This window comes from Oncorhynchus nerka, linkage group LG7 (genome assembly GCF_034236695.1).
Source record: "Oncorhynchus nerka isolate Pitt River linkage group LG7, Oner_Uvic_2.0, whole genome shotgun sequence".
Lineage (NCBI taxonomy): Eukaryota > Metazoa > Chordata > Actinopteri > Salmoniformes > Salmonidae > Oncorhynchus > Oncorhynchus nerka.
The window spans coordinates 70,100,483-70,118,589 of NC_088402.1; the positions used below are offsets into that span (position 1 = coordinate 70,100,483).

The 18,107-nt window shown below is 44.5% G+C and overlaps 1 protein-coding gene across 6 annotated transcripts in view; it reads right to left on the bottom strand.

Moving 5' to 3' along the window:
• LOC115132623 (ankyrin repeat and SAM domain-containing protein 1A-like) overlaps positions 1-18,107 on the bottom strand; it is a 131,525-nt gene that overhangs the window by 3,681 nt on the left and 109,737 nt on the right. For 4 of the 6 annotated variants that reach the window (XM_065020783.1, XM_065020779.1, XM_065020782.1 and 1 more), the window contains 8 exons: positions 10,124-10,222; positions 9,849-9,995; positions 9,346-9,762; positions 9,169-9,240; positions 8,973-9,059; positions 5,943-6,080; positions 2,322-2,504; positions 469-680 (listed from right to left, as the gene is read on the bottom strand). In XM_065020783.1, the coding sequence (XP_064876855.1) occupies positions 558-680; positions 2,322-2,504; positions 5,943-6,080; positions 8,973-9,059; positions 9,169-9,240; positions 9,346-9,762; positions 9,849-9,995; positions 10,124-10,222 (1,266 nt within the window). In that variant the 3' untranslated portion in view covers positions 469-557. Of the gene's footprint in view, positions 1-468; positions 681-2,321; positions 2,505-5,942; positions 6,081-8,972; positions 9,060-9,168; positions 9,241-9,345; positions 9,763-9,848; positions 9,996-10,123; positions 10,223-18,107 lie in introns of those variants that run through there. The other 2 variants (XM_065020781.1, XM_065020780.1) reach the window with 1 other exon arrangement.

Sequence of the window (18,107 nt, forward strand, 5' to 3'; positions counted from 1 at the left end):
CAATGTGAATGTGAGGAAGCACAGGGTTCATGAGAAAACGAAACAGAGGCAATGTTGTGCAAGGATAAGGTCTCATGCTTCTTGGTCACAAAGGCAAGAGGAACTACAGTAAATGCCTGGGGAACGGTTGATGATTGCTTCACAATCATAGAGAAGGTTGGAAGGATTCAGGGCCCAGTAGTTGGCAGGACAAATTCATTAGAGGGAAGCTAGAGGTACGTGTTCCAGTTAGGAGAGATTCCAATAACAGTTAGTCCCCACAGTCAGGGCTGTGGTTGTGGGAAGACAGCACAGTGGCGAGGAGAGCAGAAGGTACATGTGTAGACTAACTGGGGGGGGGGGGGGGGGGTTGAACTTCTCAGACAGCAGGGTCCAACAGTGGCAGGGGAGAGGAAAGGAGGTGGAGGGAGACAGGAGAGCAGGGGTCAGGCCTGGAGTGGAGACAGGCAGAGTCACATTGAAAGGCACACAGAAGGAGAGGAGGAAAGGTACAGTAGATTAGGAGGTCAGATCCAAGGTAAAAGGTCAGGAGAGGAGAGGTGAGGAGGCAGGTCTACTCAGAATATGGTGGTCTCGTACTTAGTGCTGATGGTCCTCTTGGAGTCCTTGGGAACGGGGTCCACCAGCCACGTGGCACTGCCCTGGGACTGGGAGTCCCCCACCAGCTCCAACGGGTCCACCTGTAGGGGTAGGGGACACAGGGGGGGGGTCAGACAGGATACAAGTCAGACTTAGGGTGAGAGAGCCAACAAATGAAAAATCGGTGTGTTGAGCTACGTTAGTCATTCTGAGATCATAATTTCCTTTCCCTGAAAGCGTTGTGAAAGCAGAGAAATCATCAGAGGAAATGATGACTCATTGTACTAAGTAAGTGTGATTAAGAAAATATGAACAGCAGAACCACTGAGGGAAAGCTATAGCACATCATCATCATCAGATCAAAAGTGTGATTACCAACCTGGAATGTTCATATCACTAGGGGGCGCCCAAGGGTCTTACAACTACCAAGGGGTCTAGTAAAGAACACAGCAATCAACAGAGTTGATGGTGTTTCAAAATGTCATCTTCTGAAATAAATAATAATAATGTGATCCCAGGTTAGGAGCCCCGTTGAGACAAAAACAGAGAGAATGAGGTGTGAAGAGGAGAGATAAATGAGTCATGTGGATGGATTGAAGGTGAGGAGAGAAAATGTGAGAACTGTATTGGTTAGGGGGGGGCAAAGCGGTAACATTATATAGAAAGGGTAGATGATAGAAGGATGCAGAGAGAGAGAAAGGATGAGGAGAGGGAGAAAGAGCAGCACCTGGGCGGCAGGGCTGGCAGAGTGGTACAGCGGAAGAAGGGGGGGACGGTGGGTGGTGCAGGTGTGACAGTAACAGCAGGAGTGAGTGTCCAGCTGGGGAGGAGAGTCCTGGGAGAGACAGACAGGACAGCCAGGAAGTGAATGGACAACAAGAGAGAGAGAGAGAAAAGAGAGAGAGAGATACAGAGCGATACAGAGAGAGAGACAGAGACAGAGGGTAGGGACAGATTCTTACAAGACCCTGGTTAATGGGGGACACAAGATGTTTGTGTGATTTGAGGTGTGTGTACCGATGAGAGGGATGGGAGTGATGTGCCCATGCTGTGGTGAATCAACCCCCGCTCCCCTACAATAACATCAGTGCATAACTGTTTTGTGTGGTTTTAGGTGTGTGTACCGATGAGAGGGATGGGAGTGATGTGCCCATGCTATGGTGAATCAACCCCCGCTCCCCTACAATAACATCAGTGCATAACTGTTTTGTGTGGTTTTAGGTGTGTGTACCGATGAGAGGGATGGGAGTGATGTGCCCATGCTGTGGTGAATCAACCCCCGCTCCCCTACAATAACATCAGTACATAACTGTTTTGTGTGGTTTTCATGCCAAGCAAAAATCACACCATTCCCATTAAAGGCAGGATGAGATTGTGTGTGAACACACATTCTGGTTGTTATATCTAATGAATGTTCCCAGCTGTGTGATTGTAACATTATCATTCAGTAGCAATCCATCGCTTAATGTTTTAATGCTAATGTGGTGTTGCTACTGGCAGATTTTCACAATGAGAGAATTGAGAGAATTGTGTGAGCGTGTGTCGGCAGGTAGCCAAGTGGTTAAGAGCGTGGGGCCAGTTACCAAAAGGTTGCTGGTTTGAATCACGAGGCGACTAGGTGAGAAAATATGCCGATGTGCCCTTGAGCAAGGCACTTAAGCCTAATTGCTCCTGTAAGTTGCTCTGGATAAGAGCGCCTGCTAAATTAATCAAATGTAAATGTTTGCGTGTGACAAACTCACCCCTAATTTTCTTACGCTGCCCCGTGGTTTAGGAACGGGCCGGCTGGATTTGGTCTCGATGACCTCTGTCCCAGGTCCTGCTGGGATGACCTGGTGCTGTTTGGTCCTCTGGGCCTGGAGAGCCAGCTGATAGGCCACCTCAAAAGCTTGTCCCAGCGTCAGAATAATCTCATAGGTCAGGTTCTACCAGAGGGAGAGGAGAGAGAATCCTCCTCAGTATTCTATTCCCTCCTCCCGTCTCCCATATCAACCACCCTCAGTAGGGTTGGGGGAAACCAGAAACATCCGGTTCTCAGGGATACAGTATGTTCAACCTAGCTTCCTTTTCCCCTGAAAAACAGATGTGGGGACCCCGCTCGGGTGTTTCTTTTACGCCTGCTATGTTAAGTTACGTGTCAACAGACAGACAGACATGCACTAGTGCTCCTGAATATAATGTTGCTGCATCCCTCTACAGCAGACGGAGTCTTAGTCATTATGAAAGTAAACACAGGCATATGGTGCATCTATAATTCCTAGGTAAGTCAGGGTTCTAAGTATGTACAGTATTTAAAAGCATACACATTGAGTGGACGAGACACAACAAGCCACAATCTCAGCTCAGTGGACAGTCTCCTCCAAAGACCCAGGAGAGATGCTCAGTCATACAATGGCATCGAATACTTTACTCTAAAGTGGATTTGCCTGTATAACTTTGTAAACCGACTTAATTGAATGGCAGTGAAAGCAGTCAGGTAGAGAGGAAGTGTAGCGAGACAGCAAGTGGTTCTCGCTCTGTCGCCTGACTGCAAACACATGCTACTGCAACCCACTGAGGCTGGAGCTGCATCACATTAAAACACTCAGATTCTACATAGTGGAAAGGTGCAGCTGAAGGTGAACATGCACTTGGGACCAGAGACAAAAACACTGAGGGGGGTCCATGTGTGTATTTATTTGTACACCCAAAAAGCCCTCCATTTGTTTTGAGAAAGATGGATTTTAATGGCTTCCTCTGATACTCTTTGTCCCTGACACATACAACACCATGGGAAGCTCAACCCAGTCCAGTGAGACACCACCTGATTGGCTCTGTTCAACATATTCTTGTAAAGTTAAGTAACAAAACAACTCCAGCTTGAGAAAAACAGAAGGCTGATTATTAGTCTGTGTCTCCGAGGAACTTTCTCTTTGTTTACTTCCTTTGATCTGATCTGAGATCCGTCCCATTGTGTGGGCTGGTGAAAAATGAGCCTGTGGCGTCCGATAGCAGCCTGGTCAATACTGTTTAAAAGCTCTGATCACATCTCCGGGCTATTACACTCCCCCACCTCACCTCATCTCAGATAGTCATCAGTCTACTGCATTACCCCTGAGGCCACTCAGTTCACAGCCCTATTGAGTACAACACAAGCCACAGGGCCAACAGCAGACCTCTCAGAAAAGTGGGACCTGCCATAGAAAAACAGCCATCGACTTTAATGGGTATGTTATTTCTATTGGACCAGCCTCTGTAGTAGTTTGTCAGTGGCCTTAGATGACCCCTACAGTATTAAATGTGAAAAGCTTTAGAGTTACACACAGCCGTGGGTAGGGCTGTGGCGGTCATAACATTTTGTCAGCCAGTGATTGTCAAGAAAATAACAGCCGGTCTCACGGTAATTTACCGTTAATTAACATAAACACATTTAGCATCTCCTGGCTTCCACGCACAGCCTACAAGCCACTGATGAAGACCTTTGGAACATCTACATTTTAAAAAGTCTAATAAATCCATGTAAATATAGCCTAAACCATCACAATAAATCCATTATTTATTTTAGACCGGTCTAAAGAAACATGTTATGATGTAAATGTAGTCTATTTCAGAATAGCATACTCTTGAGTTGTCCTTATGTTAGGTCCTGATCTGGCTGTGCCATATGGCTGTGGCCTATACATTTATCAGACAAGATTTGCTTAGAATTCCATGGCATTATTTTATAGCATGACGAATACAATTGCACATACTTGAATACAATAGAAAGGATTTGTTCTCCAAAAGGTTTGAGGGAGTGTCCACATGTGGCTATTCTGTGTTGAGTGGATAACAAAGAAACAGGTCCTCCTATCTGCTTAATTTAGAGTTAATTATGTAACTTTAGTTGTGATACACATGTTGGGCTATATGTTTTGATTTTTAAAAGATTCTAAGGCTGCATGATACTACTAATTATGATTTGAAAAAAGGTATGAGCTCTGCTTTGTTCTTTGCACAGGATTCACTGTTTATTGCCTTAAGCTGGGCATCATTCACAAGTGATAATATATCATTCACAAGTGATGGGCTAATATTGTCACCCATCAGATTATTCTTAATTTAATCTGGTCTTTACATATACTAAATAATATACACGTGAAATTTGGTTTGATTTAGAATGGACTATTATCATGCACCTGTATCCAAACAGGGTCAGCGGGGAAAAAATACATATTATCTATGCACTTAAATAGCAAAAGGACAACGCTTTTCCCATGGTTAATTTTCATGCCAGCCTGGTGGGCTATACTCCTGTTGTAAATAGAACCAAATGTGCCTAATATTAGGAAAGTTGAGAAATAAATATAGTAGGCCTAGCCTATAGAAAGCGGATGGGATCCTCCTCTTTTTAAGAGGCCATCACTCTGTTTTCTCATGCAATTGAATAGCCTATAGAAATGTTGCGCAACATGAGCTCATGGGCTCTCCTGAAGTGTTTGATTAAATGTTCGAATACATTTGCATTGATGTCAGAGTGGTTAGAGGGACAATAGAGTGCTGTGAGTAACAGCAGTTAGGAAGTTTGGTAGGCTACTAATGACAATCAGCAGCATCAGAACTTGGAGAAGCCTAATTACTGTGACTAAACGTTTATGTGGAATTTGACTGCCGTCATGACTCGTGACCGCCAGTGTGGCGGTAATACGATTACCATCACGGGCCAATTTTTTCTTGAGCAGATGGTTGGTGGGCCAGAACATATTTCAAACCTTGATTACATATGATCAAATATGCCTCTCTATTTATGCGTGGGAATACTAGAGATCACTTTGAGTTGAATTCCTGGTGATTTTACAGTCCTTAAAAATGTCCAACATAAAAAAAATGTAAATATCCCCCCCAAAGATTCACTCAGAAAACATGGGTGCCTGCCTATTGGGGAACCCTGGTTTAGACAAATAATCAGTTCTCAGGAGGAACGGCGTGGTGGAGGTTGGCAGTTCAGTGATGGCCACCTAGCAGCATGACTATCGGAAAAAGGCAAGCAAGCGTTGCTGAAGTGTGAAACCTCACAGGTAGATAAGCTGGTCTAGAGAGTAAAGATAACAGTGATGCTGTGTTGCTGCCAATCAGAATCACATCTCCTCTGAGGATTAAAAAAGGTGGCTGGGAAGGAACCAACATGAGGACAGAGGAGAGGACATCACAGACCATTCTGTATGGACCTGAATCTACAGCTGAAAGATATTTGTATATGTACTGTGGTGCGGCAATACATGTCTTAGTTTGGACGTATTCTGAAACGAATGCGAAAGTATAACATACAATGAAGTCAAGTCACGTCACTGCACGCTGGAGTGATCGGGTTAGAGTGGGATGATTGTGTAGGCATGTATTCTCACCACGTCCACTGTGCTGAACACATGGCAGTAGTGGTGGTTGGTCTGCAGGTCCTTGGTGATGTAGGCAAATGTGCACAGATCCTCTGGGTCCTGGGCCGCACACGAGATGTTCCGGATCTCATGCTCAGCTATGATGTTCTGTATTGGAGGAGTGTCCAACAAGACACTACAATGAGTATACTGTATGTATAGTCACAGAGACATCAATAAAGATCACATTCACATCTCCATTATGAAAGAACATTTCAATACGTTCTTAATTGCAATGGCGACACAGAGGTTTCTACCCTGTGACCCCTCAAAAAAAGGCAGACCTGTCAAATCAAATCAAAATCAAATCAAATTGTATTTGTCACATACACATGGTTAGCAGATGTTAATGCGAGTGTAGCGAAATGCTTGTGCTTCTAGTTCCGACAATGCAGTAATAACCAACAAGTAATCTAACTAACAATTCCAAAACTACTGTCTTATACACAGTGTAAGGGGATAAAGAATATGTACATAAGGATATATGAATGAGTGATGGTACAGGGCAGCATACAGTAGATGGTATCGAGTACAGTATATACATATGAGATGAGTATGTAAACAAAGTAAACAAAGTGGCATAGTTAAAGTGGCTAGTGATACATGTATTACATAAGGATGCAGTCGATGATATAGAGTACAGTATATACGTATGCATATGAGATGAATAATGTAGGGTAAGTAACATTATATAAGGTAGCATTGTTTAAAGTGGCTAGTGATATATTTACATCATTTCCCATCAATTCCCATTATTAAAGTGGCTGGAGTTGAGTCAGTGTCAATGTCAGTGTGTTGGCAGCAGCCACTCAATGTTAGTGGTGGCTGTTTAACAGTCTGATGGCCTTGAGATAGAAGCTGTTTTTCAGTCTCTCGGTCCTATCTTTGATGCACCTGTACTGACCTCGCCTTCTGGATGATAGCGGGGTGAACAGGCAGTGGCTCGGGTGGTTGATGTCCTTGATGATCTTTATGGCCTTCCTGTAACATCGGGTGGTGTAGGTGTCCTGGAGGGCAGGTAGTTTGCCCCGGTGATGCGTTGTGCAGACCTCACTACCCTCTGGAGAGCCTTACGGTTGAGGCGGAGCAGTTGCCGTACCAGGCGGTGATACAGCCCGCCAGGATGCTCTCGATTGTGCATCTGTAGAAGTTTGTGAGTGCTTTTGGTGACAAGCCAAATTTCTTCAGCCTCCTGAGGTTGAAGAGGCGCTGCTGCGCCTTCTTCACGACGCTGTCTGTGTGAGTGGACCAATTCAGTTTGTCTGTGATGTGTATGCCGAGGAACTTAAAACTTGCTACCCTCTCCACTACTGTTCCATCGATGTGGATAGGGGGGTGTTCCCTCTGCTGTTTCCTGAAGTCCACAATCATCTCCTTAGTTTTGTTGACGTTGAGTGTGAGGTTATTTTCCTGACACCACACTCCGAGGGCCCTCACCTCCTCCCTGTAGGCCGTCTCGTCGTTGTTGGTAATCAAGCCTACCACTGTTGTGTCGTCCATAAACTTGATGATTGAGTTGGAGGCGTGCGTGGCCACGCAGTCGTGGGTGAACAGGGAGTACAGGAGAGGGCTCAGAACGCACCCTTGTGGGGCCCCGTGTTGAGGATCAGCGGGAGGAGATGTTGTTGCCTACCCTCACCACCTGGGGGCGGCCCGTCAGGAAGTCCAGTACCCAGTTGCACAGGGGCGGGGTCGAGACCCAGGGTCTCGAGCTTGATGACGAGCTTGGAGGGTACTATGGTGTTGAATGCCGAGCTGTAGTCGATGAACAGCATTCTCACATAGGTATTCCTCTTGTCCAGATGGGTTAGGGCAGTGTGCAGTGTTGTTGAGATTGCATCGTCTGTGGACCTATTTGGGCGGTAAGCAAATTGGAGTGGGTCTAGGGTGTCAGGTAGGGTGGAGGTGATATGGTCCTTGACTAGTCTCTCAAAGCACTTCATGATGACGGAAGTGAGTGCTACGGGCGGTAGTCGTTTAGCTCAGTTACCTTAGCTTTCTTGGGAACAGGAACAATGGTGGCCCTCTTGAAGCATGTGGGAACAGCAGACTGGTATAGGGATTGATTGAATATGTCCGTAAACACACCGGCCAGCTGGTCTGCGCATGCTCTGAGGGCGCGGCTGGGGATGCCGTCTGGGCCTGCAGCCTTGCGAGGGTTAACACGTTTAAATGTCTTACTCACCTCGGCTGCAGTGAAGGAGAGACCGCATGTTTTCGTTGCAGGCCGTGTCAGTGGCACTGTATTGTCCTCAAAGCGGGCAAAAAAGTTATTTAGTCTGCCTGGGAGCAAGACATCCTGGTCCGTGACTGGGCTGGGTTTCTTCTTGTAGTCCGTGATTGACTGTAGACCCTGCCACATGCCTCTTGTGTCTGAGCCGTTGAATTGAGATTCTACTTTGTCTCTGTACTTGACGCTTAGCTTGTTTGATAGCCTTGCGGAGGGAATAGCTGCACTGTTTGTATTCGGCCATGTTACCAGACACCTTGCCCTGATTAAAAGCAGTGGTTCGCGCTTTCAGTTTCACGCGAATGCTGCCATCAATCCACGGTTTCTGGTTAGGGAATGTTTTAATCGTTGCTATGGGAACGACATCTTCAACGCACGTTCTAATGAACTCGCACACCGAATCAGCGTATTCATCAATATTGTTATCTGACGCAATACGAAACATGTCCCAGTCCACGTGATGGAAGCAGTCTTGGAGTGTGGAGTCAGCTTGGTCGGACCAGCGTTGGACAGACCTCAGCGTGGGAGCCTCTTGTCATGTATATGATACACTTAACAGACACACTTAACAGACAGGGGTGACATTTAGTATGAAGGAGGGAGAGGGTGGGGCTGAATCAATGTGATAGGTGTGATGTGATGCTGGGCAGCCTCCTCCTCCCCTGGTGTCTAGTCTCTCTGGCTGGGACAGGTGTGTGTGTGTATCTAGTTTTCAGATATCGCCGTATGGATCAGGTCCAAGGTGAAAAAGGGGCACCCAGCCAACCAACCTTATTGGCTGCGTCAATGAACTTCACCCCTTTGTATGTGATGGAGAGGACGATGGTGGGGACCTTCCTCATCTGCTCTGTCGACCTCTGGGGGGGGAGAGAGGAGGAAATTAGTCTGGGTCCTTTCAGCAGAGATAGAGAATGATGTCTCTCTAAACATAAGGAGACTAGAGTAGTAGTTAAAGGCGTGACCTACCCTCATTTTGGCACAGGCGTCCTGGGTGGACTCTGTCCCACGTAGCTCCTTGATGAGCATAGATCCCAGGTACTGGATTTTGAGTGTGAGAAACATTAATATAGTAATACAGAGTGAGAAACCATATATATTAAAGAAAGACATTAGTGAGTTACTGCAGGAAAAGGTGTCACTTACATTGGCTTCATAGTCACAGGACTCAAAGATGAGCTTCTCAGGCTGGTGGTGCCAGTTCTGTACAGGGGTGTAAGGTGCTGCCAGGCTGGGGGGTCGCAGGGTCAGACGGGGCTCCCGATGCCGCTCCTCATACCTCTCATGTGAGCGGTGTCTTCCACTGCGGGGCCGGTGGGGGTCCACATCGTAAGCTGGGTCAGGCCCCTTCCTCCTCCCAGGCTCCCCCAACGGCAGGAGGGGGTCCATGGAACGACCCGCGTAGGAGTCCATGTGACTGATGGGAGAGGAGGTCTGGGATACCAGGTCCTGACACCTGATCTGGGACAGGCGGGGGGGCTTGACAGGAGGTTCCTCATAGGGCCGTTCTGCCAGCGAGGCGATGATGCGTTTTCTGTGTCCCAGCAGGGTGATTTTCAGTACCTGGAAGATACAAAACAGTCCTAACCACTGAACAAACGATTTCAAAATGTGCTCTCTCAAAGTAAATTTCAGAGAGACACACTCACGTTGACAATCTCCAGCTCCCACAGGTTCTTGACACAGTCGAGGCTGCGGTATCCGCTGGACAGGAAGTTGTGGAGGTACTCCTGCAGGCCCAGGAGGTCCAGCCAGGAGGACAGAGAGCTGCTGCCGTCACAGCCCAGGGCCTTCACCTGCAGGGGGAGACAGTCACACCCTGATCACTCCACTCCCCACATAGTCAGGGCTGATGACACTCGCTAGAGCTACTGCATGGGGCCATAGGGGAACTCCTTAAAGTCAGGAGTTTGGAGAGACTCACTTTTGGCAGGGACCGAGCTGCATGCAGGATCTTCCTTCGATGTCCTGGGTCAGTGATGCCTATCTCCCTCAGGTCCTGTTCCTCCATCACATTACTGCCCTGTAACAGAAAGGACCGATTGGGTTAAAATGACATCACAGTGACCATACTAACATGGCTTCAATGTTGCCGTAACAGGCTTAGCTGTGTAAACTGGACAGGGAATTTGATAACACAATAATTCAATGGAGAGGGTTTTCTCATATTGTCAATAGAAATCTAACACAGCATCTTAGTGTTAAAAGGCTAACCAGACCCAGACAAAGACACACCCACGTGGTTGGTTAGTGAGCTGCCTCCCCTAATGCTGCCGTTGCAAAAATAAGGGGTCCATTTCTTTGGTGTCAAGCACTTCTCCCTTCTACCATAGAGAGAACATACAGCTGACTACAGCACTGAAATAAACGTCAATACATCCCTCTAGTAAATGTAATTTAAGTGGATGAGAGAGGAAAGGGGAGGGAGGGGGACAAGCACCAGGGAGCATGAGCAAGGGTCAAACCTTGCTCATGCAGGTAGCCTAGTGGTTAGAGCGTTGGGCCAGTAACCAAAAGGTTTCTAGTTCGAATCCCCGAACTGACAAGGTAAAAAAAAAATCTGTTGTTCTGCCCCTGAATAAGGCAGTTAACCCACTGTTCCTAGGCGTCATTGTGAATAAGAACTTGTTTTTAACCGACTTGCCTAGTCAGATAAAGGTAAAAAACAAAAATATCTATAGTTCCACACAATACCATCTCCAAGGCTGAGACAGCCGGCAGGAACAATGGGTGGCTAATCCTCTTGGATCAATCAGGGAACTTCAGGAGGGGGACAGGGAGGAGCAAGGTGGGAAGAGCGGAGTCCTACTGAGTCGACAACCGCAGGCAGCACTAAATGACTTTGACCACGAAGGTTAGCCTCCCTCCACCGAGTGTCATTCATCAGGGTCACTCGATGGGTCCTTCCATTGGCCTGACGTGGTCAAATGAAAGAGGAATTACTAGCCATTACTCAAATGACTTGACTTGGAAGTTGCTGCTGGCACACACTTAGTAGAACCGTGTGTAAAGCTCTATGGACCCTGCAACAATGTTGTGCATGAGCCCTGTCAGTGGGATGGAGGGTCAGGAGCTGACAAGCTGCGTTCCTGCAGGGGTAAAGGGAGTGGGAGGGAGGGGGCATCAGTGTGTGTGTTACACAGCGTAATATATACAGGGGTGAAAATGAGTCATGGGGACTGTGGCTCAGCCATGGCAGGGAGGCAGATACCCAGGGATTTTGTGTGTGTGTGTGCAATTTCTTTTGGCTCTACTGTATTAACCTGAGCATGTGCAGGGATGAAGATCATGACTCAGGTATTTTCCACTGTTAGGATTATGTATGTGTTTATGGGAAGAGGGTAGATACAGAGAGGTATTCAGAGAGAGAGAGAGAGAGATTCAGAGAGAGAGTGAGAGATAGAGAGAGCGATACAGAGAGAGCGAGAGAGATACAGAGAGAGCGAGAGAGATACAGAGAGCGAGAGAGATACAGAGAGAGCGAGAGAGAGAGAGAGCGAGAGAGATACAGAGAGAGCGAGAGAGATACAGAGAGAGGGAGAGAGATAGGAGTGTCAGACCACAGCAAAATCACAGTCAACTTGAATCATGAGGCATCAAAGCCAAAGGAACGGAGTAATTTTAAGAAATACTATAGATTGAAGCAATGTAGTTTGGAAACTTACCAAAAAGCAATTAAGCAACAACAAATTCAATCCCTTTTAGACAACTTCCTGGACAAAGGTTCCACTGTAATAGTGAAGGTGTAAACTTGACAGTATAAAATCTTAACAGTATATTTGACCTCTCAGCTTCCCTATCAAATCTAAAAATCTCAAATAGATAACCGAAGAAAATGAACAACAATGACAAATGGTATGATGAAGAATGCAAAAATCTAAGAAAGAAATTAGACAGGTTTCTCCAACCAAAAACATAGAGACCCGGAAAACCTGAGTCTACGCCTTCACTATGGTGAATCACTAAAACAATACAGAAATACACTATGAAAAAAGAAGGAACAGCACATCAGAAACCAGCTCAATGTAATTGAAGAATCCATAGACTCTAACCACTTCTGGGAAAATTGGAAAACACTAAACAAACAACAATACGAAGAATTATCTATCCAAAATGGAGATGTATGGGTAAACCACTTCTCCAATCTTTTTGGCTCTATAACAAAGAACAAACATTAAAAACATACACATGATCAAATACAAATCTTAGAATCAACTATTAAAGACTACCAGAACCCACTGGATTCTCCAATAACCTTGCATGCCAAAATAAAAACCCTCCAACCCAAAAAGGCCTGTGGTGTTGATGGTATCCTCAATGAAATGATTAAATATACAGACAACAAATTCCAATTGGCTATATTAAAACTCTTTAACATCATCCTTAGCTCTTTGGAACCAAGGACTGATCACCTCAATCCACAAAAGTGGAGACAAATTTGACCCCAATAACTACTGTGGGACATGCATCAACAGCAACCTTGGGAAAATCCTCTGCATTATCATTAACAGCAGACTCGTACATTTCCTCAGTGAAAACAATGTACTGAGCAAATGGCAAATTGGCTTTTAAACAAATGATTGTACGACAGACCACGTATTCACCCTGCACACCCTAATTGACAAACAAACAAACCAAAACAAAGGCAAAGCCTTCTCATGCTTTGTTGATTTCAAAAAAGCCTTTGACTCAATTTGGCTTGAGGGTCTGCTATACAATTGATGGAAAGTGGTGTGTGGTTAAAATAGGCAAAAAACATTTTTTCCCACAGGGCCATGGGGTGAGACAGGGATGCAGCTTTACCCCCACCCTCTTCAACATATATATCAACGAATTAGTGAGGGCACTAGAAAAGTCTGCAGAACCCGGCCTCACCCTACCAGAATCTCAAGTCAAATGTCTACCGTTTGCTGATGATCTGGTGCTTCTGTCACCAACCAAGGAGGGCCTACAGCAGCACCTAGATCTTCTGCACAGATTCTATCAGACCTGGGCCCTGACAGTAAATCTCAGTAAGACCAAAATAATGGTGTTCCAAAAAAAGGTCCAGTCGCCAGGACCACAAATACAAATTCCATCTAGACACTGTTGCCCTAGAGCACACAAAAAACTATACATACCTTGGCCTAAACATCAGCGCCACAGGTAACTTCCACAAAGCTGTGAACGATCTGAGACAAGGCAAGAAGGGCATTCTATGCCATCAAATAGAACATAAAATTTGACATATCAATTAGGATCTGGATAAAAATACTTGAATCGGTTATAGATCAGATTGCCCCTTTATGGTTGTGATGTCTGGGGTCCGCTCACCAACCAAGAACTCACAAAATGGGACAAACATCAAATTGAGAAACTGCATACAGAATTCTGCAAAAATATCCTGTGTACAACGTAGAACACCAAACAATGCATGCAGAGCAGAATTAGGCCGATACCTGCTAATGATCAAAATCCAGAAAAGAGGCGTTAAATTCTACAACCACTTAAAAGGAAGCGATTCCCAAACCTTCCATAACAAAGCCATCACCTACAGAGAGATGAACCTGGGAAAGAGTCCCCTAAGCAAGCTGGTCCTGGGGCTCTGTTCACAAACACAAACATACCCCAGAGCCCCAGTACAGCAGTACCAGAGCCCCAGTACACAATTAAACCCAACCAAATCATGAGAAAACAAAAAGATAATTACTTGACACATTGGAAATAATTAACAAAAAAACAGAGCAAACTAGAATGCTATTTGGCCCTAAACAGAGAGTAGACAGTGGCAGAATACCTGACCACTGTGACCGACCCAAACTTAAGGAAAGCTTTGACTATGTACAGACTCAGTGAGCATAGCCTTGCTATTGAGAAAGGCCGCCGTAGGCAGACATGGCTCTCAAGAGAAGACAGGCTTTGTGCACACTGCCAACAAAATGAGGTGGAAACTAAGCTGCACTTCCTAACCTCCTGCCCAATGTATGACCATATTAGAGAGACATATTTCCCTCAGATTACACAGAGCCACAAAAAATCTGAAAACAATCCCGATTTTGATAAACTCCCATATCTATTCGGTGAAATACCAGTGTGCCATCACAGCAGCAATATTTGTGACCTGTTGCCACAAGAAAAGGGCAACCAGTGAAGAACAAACACCATTGTAAATATAACCCATATTTATGCTTATTTATTTTCCCTTTTGTACTTTAACCATTTGTACATTGTTACGACACTGTATATATACACATAATGACATTCGTAATGTCTTTATTCTTTTGGAACTTGTGTTTATTGTTAATATCACTTTTGTATATTATCTACTTGTTTTGGCAATGTAAACACATGTTTCCCATGCCAGTAAAGCCCCTTGAATTGAATTGAGATATAGAGATACAGAGATACAGAGCGAGGTACATAGAGAGAGCAATACAGAGAGAGATACACAGAGAGAGAGAGAGAGACAAAGATAGAGAGAGAGAGATACAGAGAGCGCGAGATGCAGAGAGAGCGAGATACAGAGAAAGATACAGAGAGAGATACAGAGAAAGATACAGAGAGAGAGAGAGATACAGAGAAAGATACAGAGAGAGAGATACAGAGAGAGAGACAAAGATAGAGAGAGAGAGATACAGAGAGCGCGAGATGCAGAGAGAGCGAGATACAGAGAAAGATACAGAGAGAGAGAGATACAGAGAAAGATACAGAGAGAGAGATACAGAGAAAGAGAGAGAGATACAGAGAGCGCGAGATGCAGAGAGAGACAGATACAGAGAAAGATACAGAGAGAGAGAGATACAGAGAAAGAGAGAGAGATACAGAGAAAGAGAGAGAGATACAGAGAAAGAGAGAGAAAGAGAGAGAGATATAGAGAAAGAGAGAGAGAGAGAGAGATACAGAGAAAGATACAGAGAAAGATAGAGAAAGAGAGAGAGATAGAGAAAGATACAGAGAAAGATAGAGAAAGAGAGAGAGATAGAGAAAGATACAGATAGAGATACAGAGAAAGATCGAGAAAGAGAGAGATACAGAGAGAGAGATACAGAGAAAGATACAGAGAGAGAGAGATACAGAGAAAGATACAGAGAGAGATAGAGAAAGATACAGAGAAAGATAGAGAAAGAGAGAGAGATAGAGAAAGATACAGAGAAAGATAGAGAAAGAGATACAGATAGAGATACAGAGAAAGATCGAGATACAGAGAGAGAGAGATACAGAGAAAGATACAGAGAGAGAGATACAGAGAAAGAGAGAGAAAGAGAGAGAGATACAGAGAAAGAGAGAGAAAGAAAGAGAGAGATACAGAGAAAGATACAGAGAAAGATAGAGAAAGAGAGAGAGATACAGAGAGAGATACAGAGAAAGATTGAGAAAGAGAGAGATACAGAGAAAGATACAGAGAGAGAGAGATACAGAGAAAGATACAGAGAGAGAGAGATACAGAGAAAGATACAGAGAGAGAGATAGAGAAAGAGAGAGAGAGATACAGAGAAAGAGAGAGAGAGAAAGAGAGAGATACAGAGAAAGATACAGAGAAAGAGAGAGAAAGAGAGAGAGAAGAACAAACACCATTGTAAATACAACCCATATTTATGCTTATTTATTTTATCTTGTGTCCTTTAACTATTTGTACATTGTATATATATATATATATATATATAATATGACATTTGTAATGTCTTTACTGTTTTGAAACTTCTGTATGTGTAATGTTTACTGTTCATTTTTGTTGTTTTTCACCTTATATATTCACTTTGTATGTTGTCTACCTCACTTGCTTTGGCAATGTTAACACATGTTTCCCATGCCAATAAAGCCCTTGAATTGAAATTGAATTGAGAGAAAGAGAGATACAGAGAAAGATACAGAGAAAGATAGAGAAAGAGAGAGAGAGAGATACAGAGAAAGATACAGAGAGAGAGAGATACAGAGAAAGATACAGAGAGAGATACAGAGAAAGAGAGAGAAAGAGAGAGATACAGAGAAAGAGAGAAAAAGAGAGAGAGATACAGAGAAAAGAGAAAGAAAGAGAGAGAGATACAGAGAAAGAGAGAGAAAGAGAGAGATACAGAGAGAGAGAGAGAAAGAGAGAGATACAGAGAAAGAGAGAGAGATACAGAGAAAGAGAGAGAAAGAGAGAGATACAGAGAAAGAGAGAGAAAGAGAGAGATACAGAGAAAGAGAGAGAAAGAGAGAGATACAGAGAAAGAGAGAAAAAGAGAGAGAGATACAGAGAAAAGAGAGAGAAAGAGAGAGAGATACAGAGAAAGAGAGAGAAAGAGAGAGATACAGAGAAAGAGAGAGAAAGAGAGATACAGAGAAAGAGAGAGAAAGAGAGAGATACAGAGAAAGAGAGAAAAAGAGAGAGAGATACAGAGAAAAGAGAGAGAAAGAGAGAGAGATACAGAGAAAGAGAGAGAAAGAGAGAGATACAGAGAAAGAGAGAGAGATACAGAGAAAGAGAGAGAGAGATACAGAGAAAGATACAGAGAGAGCGATACAGAGAAAGATACAGAGAGAGAGATAGAGAAAGAGAGAGAGAAAGAGAGAGAGATACAGAGAAATATACAGAGAGAGAGATACAGAGAAAGAGAGAGAAAGAGAGAGAGATACAGAGAAAGATAGAGAGATGAGAAGAGGAAATACAGTAAAACGTTTAGACAACGGCTCATTGTGACTCCTTTATTCCTCTAATAACTCATAGTGGAATGACAGCTCTGGGGACTTCTACACTCACACCTTACCTGATCACTTCAGTCATCTCTCCAGCTGATGATTTAGAGATGAACAATACCATGATGAGGGGAATGAAGCCAGAGTACAGCTGCCCACATTTCCTTGTTTAGAGTTTGGAGCACAGACGGTACCACTGCTGCTGGTGCAGACGAGACTATAGCCGATCAATGGCTCTTTCTGTGTATGAAATACTAAAGGAGGAGTAGCTACCATTCACATCAGCCCCATCTATCCGTCAGCACCAGGATTCAATTACGTTACGCAACAGGTATAACAAAAGACCACTATGGAACACATACTGATACATTTCTACTGCTGGGCTGGGGAGTCAGTGAGAGGTACGAGGCAACATGGTGCAAGGCAATGGTAAATTATACAAATCAGTTTATTTTCAAATCAGGCCATCATGAGGAACCAAGACTTAAAGGGGACTTATTCAACAGTGTAATAGCATTCATAATACATTCATAAGGTTGTTTTCTATTGCAGACTATGTTTGGAAGATTTTGTGTGTTTGCAGTGTTAGTGTCCTTCACTAATGGCGTCAGAGGCTGCCGTCCATGTCGACAGAGTGATTTCCAGGACCAACACAGACACACATAGATCCCTCATCTCTGGCTGACTGCATCTCTCTGATCCTGACACTCATACTAAACGCCTTCTGAGAACCCCACATCTACACCAGTTACCACAGAGACTAGAGAAGGGCCCTTGCCTCAATGACAAAATAAACTTGAAATGGATTATCTCATTTCTGATGAAAAGCAATTGAGCGGAGGAAATTCTCCAACTGCCTGATATGAGACAAAATGCAACATTCACCCCAACCTATCCCTGCTGTACAAGCGTTCATCGGTCAACCCACCAAGGCCACAAACTGCAAGAGAACTTGTGATAAACAGTCTTAATCAGACTCCGACGACTGGGAACTCTGGGAGAATCAGACCTCTTCCAGAGCAGGCGTTGCAGAATATAGTGAGAATACATTACATAGAGCTGACTACAGCACCACGGACTGAAGGGGACATGCTCCGTCTGGAATACGACTGCTCCAGACAGTCTTGTGCCATGAGCCTGGGGGACTGAGGCAGTTAGGTGGGTATGATCCATCAGCCAGTCTATCTTCTGCCAACCAAAGAAAAGAGTGAGTGGTGGGCTCGAGGGGTTGCGTGTGTAGATTGTGAAAATGT